The sequence below is a fragment of the Oncorhynchus tshawytscha genome, unplaced genomic scaffold (assembly GCF_018296145.1).
Source record: "Oncorhynchus tshawytscha isolate Ot180627B unplaced genomic scaffold, Otsh_v2.0 Un_contig_15310_pilon_pilon, whole genome shotgun sequence".
NCBI classification, from domain to species: Eukaryota; Metazoa; Chordata; class Actinopteri; order Salmoniformes; family Salmonidae; genus Oncorhynchus; species Oncorhynchus tshawytscha.
In genome coordinates, this window is record NW_024607153.1 from 1 (window position 1) to 17,339 (window position 17,339).

Here is a 17,339-nt window from a genome sequence, read left to right on the forward strand (position 1 = left end):
CCAGAAGAGCATTAGTGAGGTCGGGCACTGATGTTGGCCGATTAGGCCTAGCTCACAGTCGGCATTCCAATTCATCCCAAAGGTGTTTGATGGGGTTGATGTCAGGGCTCTGTGCAGGTCAGTCAAGTTCTTCCACACCGATCTCGACAAACCGTTTCTGTATGGACTTCACTTTGTGCATGGGGGCATTGTCATGCTGAAACAGGACAGAGCCTTCCCCAAACTTGTGCCACAAAGTTGGAAGCACAGAATTATCTGAATGCAGAATGCTGTAGCGTTAAGATTTTCCTTCCCTGGAACTAAGGAGCCAAGCCTGAACCATCAATAACAGACCATTATTCCACTTCCACCAAACTTTACGGTTGGCACTATGCATTGGACAGGTAGCATTTACCTGGCATCCGCCAAACCCAGATTCATCAGTCGGACTGCCAGAGGGTGAAACGTGATTCATCAATCCAGATAACGCGTTTCCACTGCTCCGGTCCAATGGCGGTGAGCTTTACACCACTCTAGCCTTGGCATTACGCATGGTGATCTTAGGCTTGTGTGCGGGTACTCGGCCATGGAAACCCATTTCATGAAGCTCCTGATGAACAGTTATTGTGCTGACGTTGCTTCCAGTGGCAGTGTGGAACTTGGTAGTGAGTGTTGCAACCGAGGACAGCGGATTTTTACACGCTATGCGCTTCAGCACTCAGCGGTCCCGCTCTGTAAGCTTGTGTGGCCTACCACTTCGCAGCTGAGACGTTGTTGCTCCTAGGCCTTTCCACTTCACAATAATAGCACTTACAGTTGACCGGGGCAGCTCTGGTAGGGCAGACATTTCACAAACTGACTTGTTGGAAAGGTGGCATCCTATGACGGGCCACGTTGACAGTCACTGAGCTCTTCAGTAAGAACCATTCTACTGTCAATGTTTGTTTATGGAGATTGCATGGCTGTGTTCTCAATTTTATTTCCCTGTAAGCAACGGGTGTGGCTGAAATAGCCGAATCCACAAATTTAAAGGAGTGTCCACATATTTTAGTATATATAGTGTATATACATTAAATCAAATAGCCTAGTACAAACACTAAAACTTTTCAAATCAAAAGGCTACTGCACAGAACAATGTGGACAGTCGGGTGCATCTCAAATTCAGTACCATTAGACAGCAAGATAATACACTAAAGCACTGATCATCAGGAATGAGATCAGAATGAGTGCTAAGGCCTACATTTGAACACAACCGCGGAAGCTTCAGGCATTTGTGGTGCTCACCATCAGGGATGTAAACACATTTGTGGTGCTCACCAACAGGGATGTAAACACATTTGTGGTGCTCACCAACAGGGATGTAAACACATTTGTGGTGCTCACCATCAGGGATGTAAACACATTTGTGGTGCTCACCATCAGGGATGTAAACACATTTGTGGTGCTCACCAACAGGGATGTAAACACATTTGTGGTGCTCACCATCAGGGATGTAAACACATTTGTGGTGCTCACCATCAGGGATGTAAACACATTTGTGGTGCTCACCAACAGGGATGTAAACACATTTGTGGTGCTCACCATCAGGGATGTAAACACAATTGTGGTGCTCACCATCAGGGATGTAAACACATTTGTGCTCAAATTTTGTGAAAAAAGGAGGTCTCTTCTGTCAACAAACATTTCTTTTTTAAACTGTAGCAAATGGAACACTATTCATTTGCAACTTCAACATTTATTAACAAATGCAATGCTTGAGTCATGAAGTTCTCGGGAAGAATAATCTCTAGTCACTCAAAAGCCAGAGATGTGGATCTGATTACAAATTAAATGAAAAGCTGCCATACCTTTGTAGATTTGTCAGTAGCACCATGGGTAGTGAACCTCATTTAATCAATTTAAAGGAGAGATGAGACATACTAACCCATCGAGAGTGGGAGGTTGGGGAAGCAGATCTCCACTCAAATCCTTGAAAATCTGAAATGAAATGACACATTTTTTGGAGAGCAAATTAAATCGTGGGTCGACTTCTGGCTTAGACTACACATGATATACAAATATATGTATCTGTATATGCAGGGCTAAGGTGACTTCTGTTAGTTATGCTTCCCTCTATTCAAGAAGAGGTTTTCAGACTTTTACAGAGATTGGAAATGTATTCTGTCTTTGGAATGTGTAAACTGACCTTTGTAACCTCGTGGCAGAGGGATTATTGGGATCCAGCCTGACCTGTTCTTTCTCCCACTGTCTGCACTGAAGATAGTTTTACCAGACCATTTACCTGATCATCATTGACTCACACTAAACAAATAAAACATCAAATGTGGAACACCTTCAAGTGTCTAAAAAGTTATTATATATGATTGGAGATGTAAATATGTCAATCAGTAATTTATCGTTTTTATATGATATTTATAGAGTTTTCAAAGTATATAGACAACAGAGGGGGATTTCTGAAGATATTTAGTAACACAATTAAATCCCAAATATGATTAGATTTAACCTCATTCTATATATGTACCCCTCACAATCCATTGGGTGATGGAATAAAGTTTACATGTGTTAATCTGGTCTATAAAGGCGTATAAATGGAAAGACCAGGACACAAATCATATGGAGAGTTTGTCAATGACCTGCAGGTGAGATCATGTGACTTTCACAATTATATGATATGTAGACAGACCTGCTGGAGTTGCATTGATTAGCTCCTCCTCTGAGGTTGTAACATCCCTCTTCTCATCTTGCTCCAATAGGGTGGTGTGGGGAGGTTATACAAATAGCATTCATTGGAGTTCTGTTGTCGTGGAAGTTCTCTGAGCACACACACTTGTTCCATAACGGAGCATTGGTGTGTTGTATTTTTAGCCCAGTATAAGGTGTATGAGCTCAGTTTGAAGATGTCTCTTATAGAAGGTCTTCTACAGACATCAAGCACGGTGACACTGCTGGGTACTGTGCTGTTTCTGCTGGTCCTCTACCTCCGCTCCTCTGGTTCCAACTTTGAGGAACAGGGGAAGGAGCCTCCAGGACCGAGGCCGCTGCCCCTGCTTGGTAACATGCTCCAGCTGGACCTCAAGAAGCCCTACTGCACTCTCTGCGAGGTAAGATGAAGTCATCCGTTGCTTTCAGAACAAAACATGTTGATGTTGATTTGATCTGTGAGATTTGATCTGTTTTATCTCACTTAGTTTTTTGCTATTTTACCAGGTTTGAAAAGTTCAGTAAGCAAACTAATGAATGAACTCTGGCACATTGTACATGCTTTTAGCTGGTTAATGTTGTTTAGTGTTCTATTCTGTAGTGTATTTCAATAGATATGTCCTGCCCAAGTAGCCTGGTCCCAGATGTTTTTTGTTGGGAACCAGGCTATGGACAAAATACTTTGTGACAGTGACCAATGTGTTGCAAGGAAAGAGATGAGGTCACTTTAGAATATTGAAAGTAAAGGGGACACCTGGTCATTTGTACAACTGAACTCATTCAACTGAAATGTGTCTTCCGCATTTAACCCAACCCCTCTGAATCAGAGAGGTGCGGGTGCTGCCATAATCGACATCCAAGTCTTCGGCGCCCGAGATGCACCCTAGGAATATCCCTTCAGGGATCTTGTTATAACAGACCTGGGTTCAAATACATAGTGTACTTAAGTATTTGACATTTTGTGTTTGAGTATTTTGTAATACACAGCCAAAAACAACTACATCAAATAAAAACAACAAGTAGTTGTACGTACATGTGATAGAGGAATTCTAAATTCCTATGTGTTTTATAGCCAAAATCAATTCGTACTCGTTTCTAATTCATTAATGAGGTGTAAGTTCATTAATTAAGCATGAAGTAGATCGAGACCAGTCTTAAAAGCCAGGTAAACAGCGTTTAATTCAAGTGAGTACTGACCCAAAATACAAAGAACATTACATTTTAAAGAGAGAACATAAAATGACATCATCAGTTTCACACACTCTCTTCCATCCCCCCAATATATCAGTGTCTACAGGTCAGGAAATCTTCTTCCACTCCCCTCATAAAACTACATTCCAAACTGTCTAAAAGATATACTTTTCTCCACTAATGTAACACAACCCAAACATTCTTATCTGTCTGAAAAGCTTATCTCATCTCTCCCCCTTAACCCAGCAAGGTACAGACAATTAATTTGTTTATACTTACATTTTCAGTAACAGCTTAAACAAGAGCCCATACATTTCATATCATAACATAATAGTATCCGAATAAATGGTTTTAATCAATAATGTATACATAATTAATCATTTCAACTATAATTTCCTCTAACAATCCTCCCTTTGATCAAATATTATACATTCAAATCTACATCTAGTTTACATTATATCATAAAAATGAAACTATCAACCTACTCATACTAACCTTATTATAAAGGTTTATCAGATTATCATATGAATAGACACATAATCAACATTATTATAAATGTTTATCCGACTCTTCACACATCATTAATCAAATCTAACCTTAACTCCAACTGTTTTTAAACCTACATCAGAATCATAACTCTTCTTTCCGGATTTTCGTTACAATCTTTATTAAAAAACAGTCCAATATTGAAACAAAGTACAATCTAATTCCCCTCAACACTAGTCTCATCAAATATAAATTCCCCAATGATGAAAGATCCAGATCCATCCACTTGTTCTGTAGTCAGGCATTCAGTCCTCCACGGGTCAGAATTTGGAATCTGCCCATATCTCTCCATCTGAATCGTCATTGATTTCTCCAGAGTCCTGGAAATGATAACTTTCATACGTACACGCAATCAACCACGTCCGTACAAAACTAACACAGTCACACAGGTGAATGTAGTCCATAACACAGTGATCATAACATTTTTCCATTTTCCAAACATACTATGAAAACCCAATCAGTCAGAGAAGTATCTACCCCAGAGTTTCTGCCAACCCGTGAACTAGGGTGTGTAAACCAGACAAAGCCTTGGTCACTGATCCATCCCAACTGTATATCCCGGAGTCAAATTACCTATACACCCCCACCGTCTTCAGCCAGCAAACATCCAAGACTATTCTATTCTGCCTAGTCATTCATTACATCTCTAAAATAATTGGTGAAGCGCTGTGGATTTTTAATAGATATAATCGATCCAATCCACATTCTCATTGAGAGTGGACCACCAAAAAATACTTGACTCTAATCCTACCAGGATCTAATTTATCGCTTTGATCTCATCTGCCACCCTTGGATCCACAATGTTATTAATACAAACCCTATCATCAAAAGACCCAGTCGGAGTACTTATTTTCTCCCGTTTAGTCAACATAATGAATGTAAAAGGCATTCTCAAAATGTACCAGTACACATACCTCTGTTCAATTAGCCAGTAATACTCAGCCATCATGTCATTCTCCCACACATTCAACAGATGTGAGCCCTGAGCCTCCTTATCTTACTGAAATCCCCAGATCTCAACCAGTCTGCCAAATCACTCATCACCCCATCAGTAGTAATATTCTCTGTCCCATAAGCACTATACCGGGCCAGACAGTATCAATCTCCTCTTGTCACTGTGAAGGGAGGAAGCCTAGATTTCAGAGGAGCATGTGGATATAAATAGTGCAAATCCACACAACTGTTGTTATCTGGCTTTCCTGCTTTCATGAATAGCTTTACTATACAGGCTGTTCCCTTAGGTGAATAATTCCATTTCTGAACTATCCACACCGGCTCTTGGCTCTGGACAACTCCACCGTCAGTATCTGCTTTGTCAGGGACAATGCTTGTATTCAGCTGCCTATAGAGCAACCAGCTGCTCTAACTTTTTCTACCTGGAATGCACTAGGTTATCAACTGAAACCCTTACTTTCACTAAACTCCATCTCCTTCCATGCTGGGTATGTAGATTTATGTAGCCTTCTCACATGATGTGAGCTATAACTTGTTTCCATGAACTACAGAGACTTGCATATATGTCTTCCATCATAGCTATCTCTTAGTCCTGAACTGCCAAGGAGTCAGACACCACTTGGTTTACATAGAACTCCACTGAGACATCCCTCCCTATCCTACTCTCACTTCCTGTTTATCCAGATCAAGTGATCTCTTATGCTTGGTTAATACTAATTTCTCGTTTAATTATGTCAATATTGCCCTCTAGCCTTCTCGGGTTCATGTTGTAGGAATAAGATCTCCAACCATACAGTTTAGGATGGACAGCTCACCTATAAAGCCCCACCCTCTTCCAGAAAACACATCATTAGCAAGAGTCAGACACATTTTCACTTCTATGAACAAGAACAGTGAGGAAAGGACAGGTAAGGTATTCTTCATTCGAGAGATGGCCCCCAGAATTCTGTTAATTCCAGTTCTCCTCTCAAACTCTGTTATTGTTCGACAGTGTTAATGTGCCTTACCCTCCCGCAGTGCGATATGAATGCGGGTAGCTCTTTCAGCTAGCTGTCACCAGGAGTCCTTGGTATGGTCCCCCCAACAAGCCTATGGGACTGGATTGAGTGACTTCACCTGTAGTGCATAAAATCTTGGACATACAGGTTTGGTTAACAAACAGTTTCTCATTTGTTCTGTTTATTAGCTAAAAAAAAAAATTATTAGTTAATTATCCCGTAGGTCACATCCTATTCTAGAACACTATTTACCCATCCCCCCTTTGTTACCTGGCTCTGCCCAGGTAACAACCTTGCCTTATTCTTAAACAATGACTTAGGTAAGATTTTGTGAATTATCCTTATGTCTGACATCATCATGTAGGAGCCCCTTTTAATTTTCCACATGTCCAATTCTCCCTTGGGCGTCCCTTCGTGTCAATCCTGTACCAATTCCCTGTCAAGTTTCTTATCTACTTTTATGAACTATCTGCGCTACTTATATATTTTCTTAAATATATATTTTTACCAATTTAAACCTTTTCTCTCATATCTCTCAAATACCACTAAGCTCCTAACTGTTTGACTTTATCTACAATCATTGATTTTTAGAAAAAAAAACATGTCTATGAGCGGCTTTTCTCTAAAGTCCTTACATTTCTTTAATCAATCTATCTTAATCCTAACAATAATCCTAAATTATCACAGATGTCCTATATTCCTGTTAAATGTAATACTATTTAAAAACTTATAATAATCAAACAAAGTCTAATAAATGCTAACCATATTAAAAATCCTTCCTACACTAACAAGCCCTCTCCTTCGGGGACCCTCAGTATTCTATCTGACAATAACATGGATTTAATGTGTTGCAAAGTGTGGAATACCTTATCTACAGTAATTTATCACCCTTAAAAAACTGCAACTTATTTTTCTATGTAATTCCCTGCCCTATTGGCTTAATCTATCTTATCTTCCCTATTTATTCCCAATGATAAATATGACTTTTTCTCTGTTACAATACCAAATCATTAATAGCCCATTCAAAAACTTCACAGCTAATGTTGTAAATCAGAATCCTGAACCACTTTCTCATTTGCGGTTCAAACAGTAATTCTAACCCCTCAACCAAAACTCCTTCATTTCTAATGAATTTACCTTAAAACTAGTAACTCAATATGACCACATTCATTATACAAATGACTCTCCCCTGAGGCTGATCAGACCTCAGAAGACAGTCACGATAAGATCAATAGGTCATAAAAATAAATTCACTTGTATAATTAAAACTCAGAAAGTTCCATATGTGAGCGTGCCTCTTTAAAATACCTTTGCACTAAAACAAATAGTCCTAAATGGTTTTATGTGTATATACTTGCAGACCTGTTTTAATTTGGTCGTTTATGGCCTCATTTTCCCCCAGGTTATAATCCCAGGAAACATCTAAAATTGAGACCCTTTAAACATCCATTTTCCCAGAAGAACACAACACTCCTAACTAGCATTCACTATGCTAATTCCGATTCAGAAACTCAAAAGTGAACTATAAACTAAACCTAATGATGATTCCCCTTTAACTAAAATCATTAATCATAAGTTTTAAACACCGTCAATGTATATGTTTACTTAAATGAACATGTTACCCTTAGATACAATTAACCCGATACATTTCTCAGTGTAAGAAATCCGTAATTTAATCCCCGATATTTAATAAATATGCATTCGCTTTCTCCCATGGCTCCTTTAATTGACTTGTTTTAGATCACTTCCATCCTTCCCGGAATGAAGAATCCTACTTAAACACGCATGTCTACGTATCAGGGGAAAAGTTTGAATAACCAAATTCAACCTAGCTTACTTCCCGAAACATATGCAGTTATGTTTTTCTATAGAGGTTGCTTTTCAAACTTTAAATACCCTAACATGGTTCCACACAATTGAAAGTGCTCAAATTCACTGGTGTTATGTAAACAATCAACCCTGGAATCACAACCATGGAATCCATTACCACGATGTTTTACGAATCATACATCCAGTCTCTCTCTCCCTAACATAGTTCAACCCAAACAAACGCCACAAACCTTGATGCCTACCTAGGTATCCGCTGATAGTTTTTAGCATCTTTCCTGACTATCCTGGCAACTCTCAAATTACTGTTAAAAATGTATTTTGTAATTTATATCAACTTCTGAAAAGTTACTCGAAACATCAATGCACACACTAACAGACATACGATTTGCTCCGTTATCCCCAGTCCCTGGCGACAAAAGTGCCTCGCTAGTGACGTCATCATCAAGTGCTCAACCTGCCAATTTGTAGCGACTTTAAATGAATTGTAAATAATTCTTGTTCGATTAACCAAACCTAATTTATCACATCTGTTCCAATCCTGAATTATAATTTACCACCCCAACCAATATCTCTAAATTCGCTAATTTTATTTAAAAAATTCGATGGGCATAAATCGTAAGTGTCTCTTTGTTATCATTTAGAATCCATTTTGCTCTAAGTAACTGTCTCGTCTTTGACTTAGTATTTTAATTACAACTCTATTCCCAATACGTTATTCACTTGTCTAATTAAAAACTCACTAGCATTATGTGAGTGTACACCTTTAAAATACCTTGTCTCTGGGAACAGGGAAATCCCCTTAAACCAACCTTTTACTCCTACAACGACACCCAATAATTCTGATAATCCCTTCACATCGTTTGTTTTAAATAACTTGATGTATCATGTAACTTATTTTTCTATCTTCAAATTGTCCATTTTCCACTGTCATACACTCAAACCACTGTGATTGACGTGCACTGTCCCTTTAAAATAAGACATTATTTTTCCCCGTAAAGAAAAACAGAGAAAATAGATAGTGTTATTTTTGTTATTTTTTTAGAAATACTTTAACTTCTAGTTCGAATTCCCAGGCGTTACCTAACCAAAAATCAATACTCGGAAAAACAATCACAACTTTTTACGATTAAACTATTCTTACCTATCTTATAGTCCAAAGCGTTGCACTATATAGCCCATTTAGTGCTTGGCACTTCCGTTGCAATCTGTGGCATCTTTACGATACTTCTCTTTTTAATGAAATGTATCTGGAACTTCTGGCCGCTTTTGAAAAGTAACTCTAAGCTATAATGCACGCATTTTTCCTCTAAATGCCACAACCCCTTTTCTCAGTTTAAATTTGAGGAACGATGTTGTTAAACGTGCAACGTCATCACACATCTGCCTGCCTCTGTAAAATATATATATTCCCTATTCAGATTGTGTTCAAGTTTTAAATTCTAATCATCAAAGCATAACCAACCCAACTTCTCAACTTATCATACTCTAACATTTAAACGTACCATGTTTTATGCTAAACTTATCATATGTCAGTCGATTCATAAATAGCTATAACGTCCGGATAGCCCGAAATTGTATCGTATCTCTCCGTTATCCCCTACATTTTAACTTTAGGTGACTTTTTTCTCCTATGATACATTTATTTAAATATGACTCTCATCTCAATACATCCTTCCACCAGATCATTTTGGGCAAAATAGCATATTACCTCAATTGTCTCGCCATTATTTTTAATGTCTTTTTTTTTTTTGTTCAATACGACTCCCCTCTCAATACATTATGATACAGCTCTGTGCAAACATCTCATCAGCAAGCCCGCACCTTTTTCAACATTCTCACCGGTACCAGCTCCAACTGAAATACCCAATGTACCAGCTCCAACTGAAATACTTAATGTACCAGCTCAAATCTACACACAGAATTTTACGTTAATAGAGTTTAACACTTTTTCCAACAGTCATGCACACCCCCTCAATATTCTACTTTTTCACATTATTACCACATTCCTTATGTATCTGTTTTATAAGGGATTCCAGCTTTTCTACATTTAGACGGCCATCAAAATCGTATTTCTTTCTCCATCTTAGACCGAAATCGATGTTTCTCCTGTCTCTCTGTTCCATGTAACGCTCGTCTCCCGTTAGTTCCGGGGCTTTCTTTGAAGCATTCCCACCCATTCTAAATCCTTGCCGTTACTAGTAGCTATGGTATCTAATCACTTATCTATGCCTTTCTATATCATTTTAAATTCTATGTGCGTGCAGTTCTATAAATTTGTAATTTACCGTTACTTAGTTACTTTTACTGTCTGACTATGTGTGTGTTCCTTTAAAAATAATCAGTATGTATTTTCCATCCTGTGAACCGCGTCCATAGAAGACTTTTGATCGGACATCACATTTCACCCATAGGATATTCATTTTGGGACTTTCAACGTTAATGTCTCATATCTCACTACTCTAGACTAAGTTAACCTCTCCTGTGAACCACGTCTATAGAAGACTTTTGATCGGACATCACATTTCACCCATAGGATATTCATTTTGGGACTTTCAACGTTAATGTCTCGAATCTCACTACTCTAGACTAATCACTTATCATTTGATATTAATTTCTTTCAGCATTGTACAGGTTCAATTATTCTGTTCGCCTAGAATTACCCAGCCTTCTCACCAAGCCTAATTTATCTTTATTTAGGTATGTCTTTTGAAATTTTGGCCATCCTATTTGTACGGAACAAGCGTCCTAATTCTCCAATGCGTACTATATCACTCCTTAATAACCTTCTGGCTTGCAAGACCAGGCTTTATTAAGCTCTAGTTTATTTGATGGTAGCGCACCTTACCACAGGTCACTTTCGGACCTGCTTCCTTCCTATCGATTTTGGTTAATACCCCCGGTAGAAACCCATTTTATTTGTTCAGAATATTCAAGCACCTATTATTGATCAAATTCAACTCCTTCATAACATTTTAATCAATAAATATCCTAAATAATCCCTCCCAAATTCGAGAATTAAAGCTACTTTACCTGCTGCCGGCTGGGAAAAGCACTGTTCGTTGTATCTAGTCACCCTTCCTGTCCTCCGTGATAATACGCAGGACTGTTTTAATTTTAACCTCAATTCAGAGGTCAGGTCTTTTAGTAAAACGAGTCAAAAACTCGTCCGTGCACGATTTACAGCGTACTACCTCCAGACAACAGGGAGAGGTATTTAGATCCGGATTCGAAGGACCAAATTGATAGAGGAATTCTAAATTCCTATGTGTTTTATAGCCAAAATCAATTCGTACTCGTTTCTAATTCATTAATGAGGTGTAAGTTCATTAATTAAGCATGAAGTAGATCGAGACCAGTCTTAAAAGCCAGGTAAACAGCGTTTAATTCAAGTGAGTACTGACCCAAAATACAAAGAACATTACATTTTAAAGAGAGAACATAAAATGACATCATCAGTTTCACACACTCTCTTCCATCCCCCCAATATCAAATCAAATCAAATCAAATTTTATTTGTCACATACACATGGTTAGCAGATGTTAATGCGAGTGTAGCGAAATGCTTGTGCTTCTAGTTCCGACAATGCAGTAATAACCAACAAGTAATCTAACTAACAATTCCAAAACTACTGTCTTATACACAGTGTAAGGGGATAAAGAATATGTACATAAGGATATATGAATGAGTGATGGTACAGAGCAGCATAGGCAAGATACAGTAGATGGTATCGAGTACAGTATATACATATGAGATGAGTATGTAAACAAAGTGGCATAGTTAAAGTGGCTAGTGATACATGTATTACATAAGGATGCAGTCGATGATATAGAGTACAGTATATACATATACATATGAGATGAATAGTGTAGGGTAAGTAACATTATATAGGGTAGCATTGTTTAAAGTGGCTAGTGATATATTTACATCATTTCCCATCAATTCCCATTATTAAAGTGGCTGGAGTTGAGTCAGTGTCAGTGTGTTGGCAGCAGCCACTCAATGTTAGTGGTGGCTGTTTAACAGTCTGTTGGCCTTGAGATAGAAGCTGTTTTTCAGTCTCTCGGTCCCAGCTTTGATGCACCTGTACTGACCTCGCCTTCTGGATGATAGCGGGATGAACAGGCAGTGGCTCGGGTGGTTGATGTCCTTGATGATCTTTATGGCCTTCCTGCAACATCGGGTGGTGTAGGTGTCCTGGAGGGCAGGTAGTTTGCCCCGGTGATGCGTTGTGCAGACCTCACTACCCTCTGGAGAGCCTTACGGTTGAGGGCGGAGCAGTTGCCGTACCAGGCGGTGATACAGCCCGCCAGGATGCTCTCGATTGTGCATCTGTAGAAGTTTGTGAGTGCTTTTGGTGACAAGCCGAATTTCTTCAGCCTCCTGAGGTTGAAGAGGCGCTGCTGCGCCTTCTTCATGATGCTGTCTGTGTGAGTGGACCAATTCAGTTTGTCTGTGATGTGTATGCCGAGGAACTTAAAACTTGCTACCCTCTCCACTACTGTTCCATCGATGTGGATAGGGGGGTGTTCCCTCTGCTGTTTCCTGAAGTCCACAATCATCTCCTTAGTTTTGTTGACGTTGAGTGTGAGGTTATTTTCCTGACACCACACTCCGAGGGCCCTCACCTCCTCCCTGTAGGCCGTCTCGTCGTTGTTGGTAATCAAGCCTACCACTGTTGTGTCGTCCGCAAACTTGATGATTGAGTTGGAGGCGTGCGTGGCCACGCAGTCGTGGGTGAACAGGGAGTACAGGAGAGGGCTCAGAACGCACCCTTGTGGGGCCCCAGTGTTGAGGATCAGCGGGGAGGAGATGTTGTTGCCTACCCTCACCACCTGGGGGCGGCCCGTCAGGAAGTCCAGTACCCAGTTGCACAGGGCGGGGTCGAGACCCAGGGTCTCGAGCTTGATGACGAGCTTGGAGGGTACTATGGTGTTGAATGCCGAGCTGTAGTCGATGAACAGCATTCTCACATAGGTATTCCTCTTGTCCAGATGGGTTAGGGCAGTGTGCAGTGTGGTTGAGATTGCATCGTCTGTGGACCTATTTGGGCGGTAAGCAAATTGGAGTGGGTCTAGGGTGTCAGGTAGGGTGGAGGTGATATGGTCCTTGACTAGTCTCTCAAAGCACTTCATGATGACGGATGTGAGTGCTACGGGCGGTAGTCGTTTAGCTCAGTTACCTTAGCTTTCTTGGGAACAGGAACAATGGTGGCCCTCTTGAAGCATGTGGGAACAGCAGACTGGTATAGGGATTGATTGAATATGTCCGTAAACACACCGGCCAGCTGGTCTGCGCATGCTCTGAGGGCGCGGCTGGGGATGCCGTCTGGGCCTGCAGCCTTGCGAGGGTTAACACGTTTAAATGTCTTACTCACCTCGGCTGCAGTGAAGGAGAGGCTGCATGTTTTCATTGCAGGCCGTGTCAGTGGCACTGTATTGTCCTCAAAGCGGGCAAAAAAGTTATTTAGTCTGCCTGGGAGCAAGACATCCTGGTCCGTGACTGGGCTGGATTTCTTCCTGTAGTCCGTGATTGACTGTAGACCCTGCCACATGCCTCTTGTGTCTGAGCCGTTGAATTGAGATTCTACTTTGTCTCTGTACTGACGCTTAGCTTGTTTAATAGCCTTGCGGAGGGAATAGCTGCACTGTTTGTATTCAGTCATGTTACCAGACACCTTGCCCTGATTAAAAGCAGTGGTTCGCGCTTTCAGTTTCACACGAATGCTGCCATCAATCCACGGTTTCTGGTTAGGGAATGTTTTAATCGTTGCTATGGGAACGACATCTTCAACGCACGTTCTAATGAACTCGCACACCGAATCAGCGTATTCGTCAATGTTGTTATCTGACGCAATACGAAACATCTCCCAGTCCACGTGATGGAAGCAGTCTTGGAGTGTGGAGTCAGCTTGGTCGGACCAGCGTTGGACAGACCTCAGCGTGGGAGCTTCTTGTTTTAGTTTCTGTCTGTAGGCAGGGATCAACAAAATGGAGTCGTGGTCAGCTTTTCCGAAAGGGGGGCGGGGCAGGGCCTTATTTGCGTCGCGGAAGTTAGAGTAACAATGATCCAAGGTCTTTCCACCCCTGGTTGCGCAATCGATATGCTGATAAAATTTAGGGAGTCTTGTTTTCAGATTAGCCTTGTTAAAATCCCTAGCTACAATGAATGCAGCCTCCGGATAAATCGTTTCCAGTTTGCAGAGAGTTAAATAAAGTTTGTTCAGAGCCATCGATGTGTCTGCTTGGGGGATATATACGGCTGTGATTATAATCGAAGAGAATTCTCTTGGTAGATAATGCGGTCTACATTTGATTGTGAGGAATTCTAAATCAGGTGAACAGAAGGATTTGAGTTCCTGTATGTTTCTTTCATCACACCATGTCACGTTAGTCATAAGGCATACGCCCCCGCCCCTCTTCTTACCAGAAAGATGTTTGTCTCTGTCGGCGCGATGCGTGGAGAAACCCGTTGGCTGCACCACCTCGGATAGCGTCGTTCCAGTGAGCCATGTTTCCGTGAAGCAGAGAACGTTACAGTCTCTGATGTCCCTCTGGAATGCTACCCTTGCTCGGATTTCATCAACCTTGTTGTCAAGAGACTGGACATTGGCAAGAAGAATGCTAGGGAGTGGTGCACGGTGTGTCCGTCTCCGGAGTCTGACCAGAAGACGGCCTCGTTTCCCTCTTTTTCTGAGTCGTTTTTTTGGGTCGCTGAATGGAATCCACTCCGTTGTCCTGTTTGTAAGGCAGAACACAGGATCCGCGTCGCGAAAAACATATTCTTGGTCGTACTGATGGTGAGTTGACGCTGATCTTATATTCAGTAGTTCTTCTCGACTGTATGTAATGAAACCTAAGATGACCTGGGGTACTAATGTAAGAAATAACACGTAAAAAAACAAAAAACTGCATAGTTTCCTAGGAACGCGAGCGAGGTCGGCCATCTCTGTCGGCGCCGGAAGTAACTCGTATATATCAGTGTCTACAGGTCAGGAAATCTTCTTCCACTCCTGTCTACAGGTCAGGAAATCTTCTTCCACTCCCCTCATAAAACTACATTCCAAACTGTCTAAAAGATATACTTTTCTCCACTTATGGAACACAACCCAAACATTCTTATCTGTCTGAAAAGCTTATCTCATCTCTCCCCTTAACCCAGCAAGGTACAGACAATTAATTCGTTTTTACTTACATTTTCAGTAACAGCTTAACCAAGAGCCCATACATTTCATATCATAACATAATAGTATCAGAATAAATGGTTTTAATCAATAATGTATACATAATTAATCATTTCAACTATAATTTCCTCTAACAACATGCCACTTGTAACATAGGTGCAGTTAATGACTGGTGCAGTTAATGACATGACCAGACCTCTGACATGGAAACATAAACAATACTATCTGATGACTGATAACAGAAGAGTGATTTTTAAAGGGTAGGTAATCAAGGGAGTAATGAAGTCCAGGTGTGACTGATGATGAGTCGCAGGTGTGCGTAAAAATGGTTGCCATGTGTGCATAAAGATGGGTTGCCATGTGTGCGTAATGATAGTTGCCAGGTGTGCATAATGGTGGTTGCCAGGTGTGCATAATGATGGTTGCCAGGTGGCATAATGATGGGTTGCCATGTGTGCATAATGATGGTTGCCATGTGTACATAATGATGGGTTGCCAGGTGTGCATAATGATGGGTTGCCAGGACCAGTGGTTAGTAGACCGGTGATGTTGGGAGCGGGAGCTTGACACCAATACTTTCCAAATGTATTTCCAATAAAAAACTTTGTCTAAATACTAATTTTGTTAGTAATTAAATTACATTGACTGGTATTTGAACCTAGGTCTGACATCAACTGTAAACCACTGTCTTCACGCTTTTTCTTGACTGATACATGTTAAACAAGCTGTATGTGGTGTCCAGTTATGTGCTTATTCATAGATCATTACGAGACATAACTGAGTCTATGGTGTAGTTTATGCATACTTTCTGTCCAGCTCTCCAAGAAATATGGTTCCATCTTCACGGTTCACTTCGGACCCAAGAAAGTGGTTGTTCTGGCAGGATACAAGACGGTTAAGCAGGCGCTGGTCAACCAGGCAGAGGACTTTGGGGACAGGGACATCACACCTGTGTTCTATGATTTCAACCAAGGACATGGTAATGATATTTTACTCTTCTGCTGGCTATGTCCCATTCGTAAAGGGATAGTTCACCCAAATGACAACCTGTCTTATTGATTTCCTTAATCTGTAAGCAGTCTATGAACAAGCTAAAACAGAAATCCATACGTTTGTTCTCCAATTTACGTGTTGGCCACAAATATGAGCATAGGATGAGTCAACAACATTGTGGGTATGCGTTAACAAATTATGAACTTTTAAAAGTGAGATTTTCACCTAACAGTTACTTTAAATAAACGTTATTGAGCTACACAATCAATTTCAGACACTTTGAGATGAATTGGAACTTAAATGCATTACCATCTGTTGAAAGTCTTATTCTAGCCTGGTGGAACAAGTCTGATTGCTGCATTCACCATTCTGTTTTGCTGCATGTATATCAGCCTGCCCTTTATCCAATAGAGTGGCTTTTGGAATAAGCCAGAACATGGCTGGTCCAATCAGTGCCCTTGCAGAAACAATGGTTGGGTTTAGGACAACAACCAATGTTGCTAAATACTGTGCTTGAATTAGGCTGCCCTCTGATTGGTTGAAAGTGATCCAATAGCTGACAAGTTCATTTTAAATAATACCACTCCTTTCTGACATTTGAGACTGGAATGGTGAATGCAGAAATCAGGCTAGAATGGTGAATGCAGAGATCAGGCTGGAATGGTGAATGCAGAGATCAGGCTAGAATGGTGAATGCAGAGATGAGGATAGAATGGTGAATGCAGAGATCAGGCTAGAATGGTGAATGCAGAGATCAGGCTAGAATGGTGAATGCAGAGATCAGACTAGAATGGTGAATGCAGAGATCAGACTAGAATGGTGAATGCAGAGATCAGGCTGTTTCCACAATTCATCAAATGTTCTTACTCTAATCTTCTGCAAATAATATAAATGTCTAAGATGTCTTAAATAGTTACAGATTATCCTGACCAGAAAAGATGCAGAGATAATTTGGCAGATTATATTTA

At 40.5% G+C, this 17,339-nt stretch overlaps 1 protein-coding gene and 1 long non-coding RNA gene across 2 annotated transcripts; one reads left to right on the top strand and one right to left on the bottom strand.

Moving 5' to 3' along the window:
* The first annotated feature begins 2,711 nt into the window (after positions 1-2,711).
* On the top strand, positions 2,712-16,460 carry LOC121842397 (cytochrome P450 2K1-like). Its single transcript, XM_042312393.1, has 2 exons — positions 2,712-3,080; positions 16,195-16,460. Exons 1-2 carry the CDS (start codon positions 2,877-2,879, stop codon positions 16,435-16,437), a joined length of 447 nt encoding a protein of 148 aa, XP_042168327.1. The 5' UTR covers positions 2,712-2,876; the 3' UTR covers positions 16,438-16,460.
* On the bottom strand, positions 3,839-11,577 carry LOC121842398. Its single transcript, XR_006081092.1, has 2 exons — positions 9,340-11,577; positions 3,839-6,502 (listed from the first exon to the last, which is right to left on the bottom strand). It is a non-coding gene; the product is annotated as an uncharacterized LOC121842398 (long non-coding RNA).
* Positions 16,461-17,339: the final 879 nt, after the last annotated feature.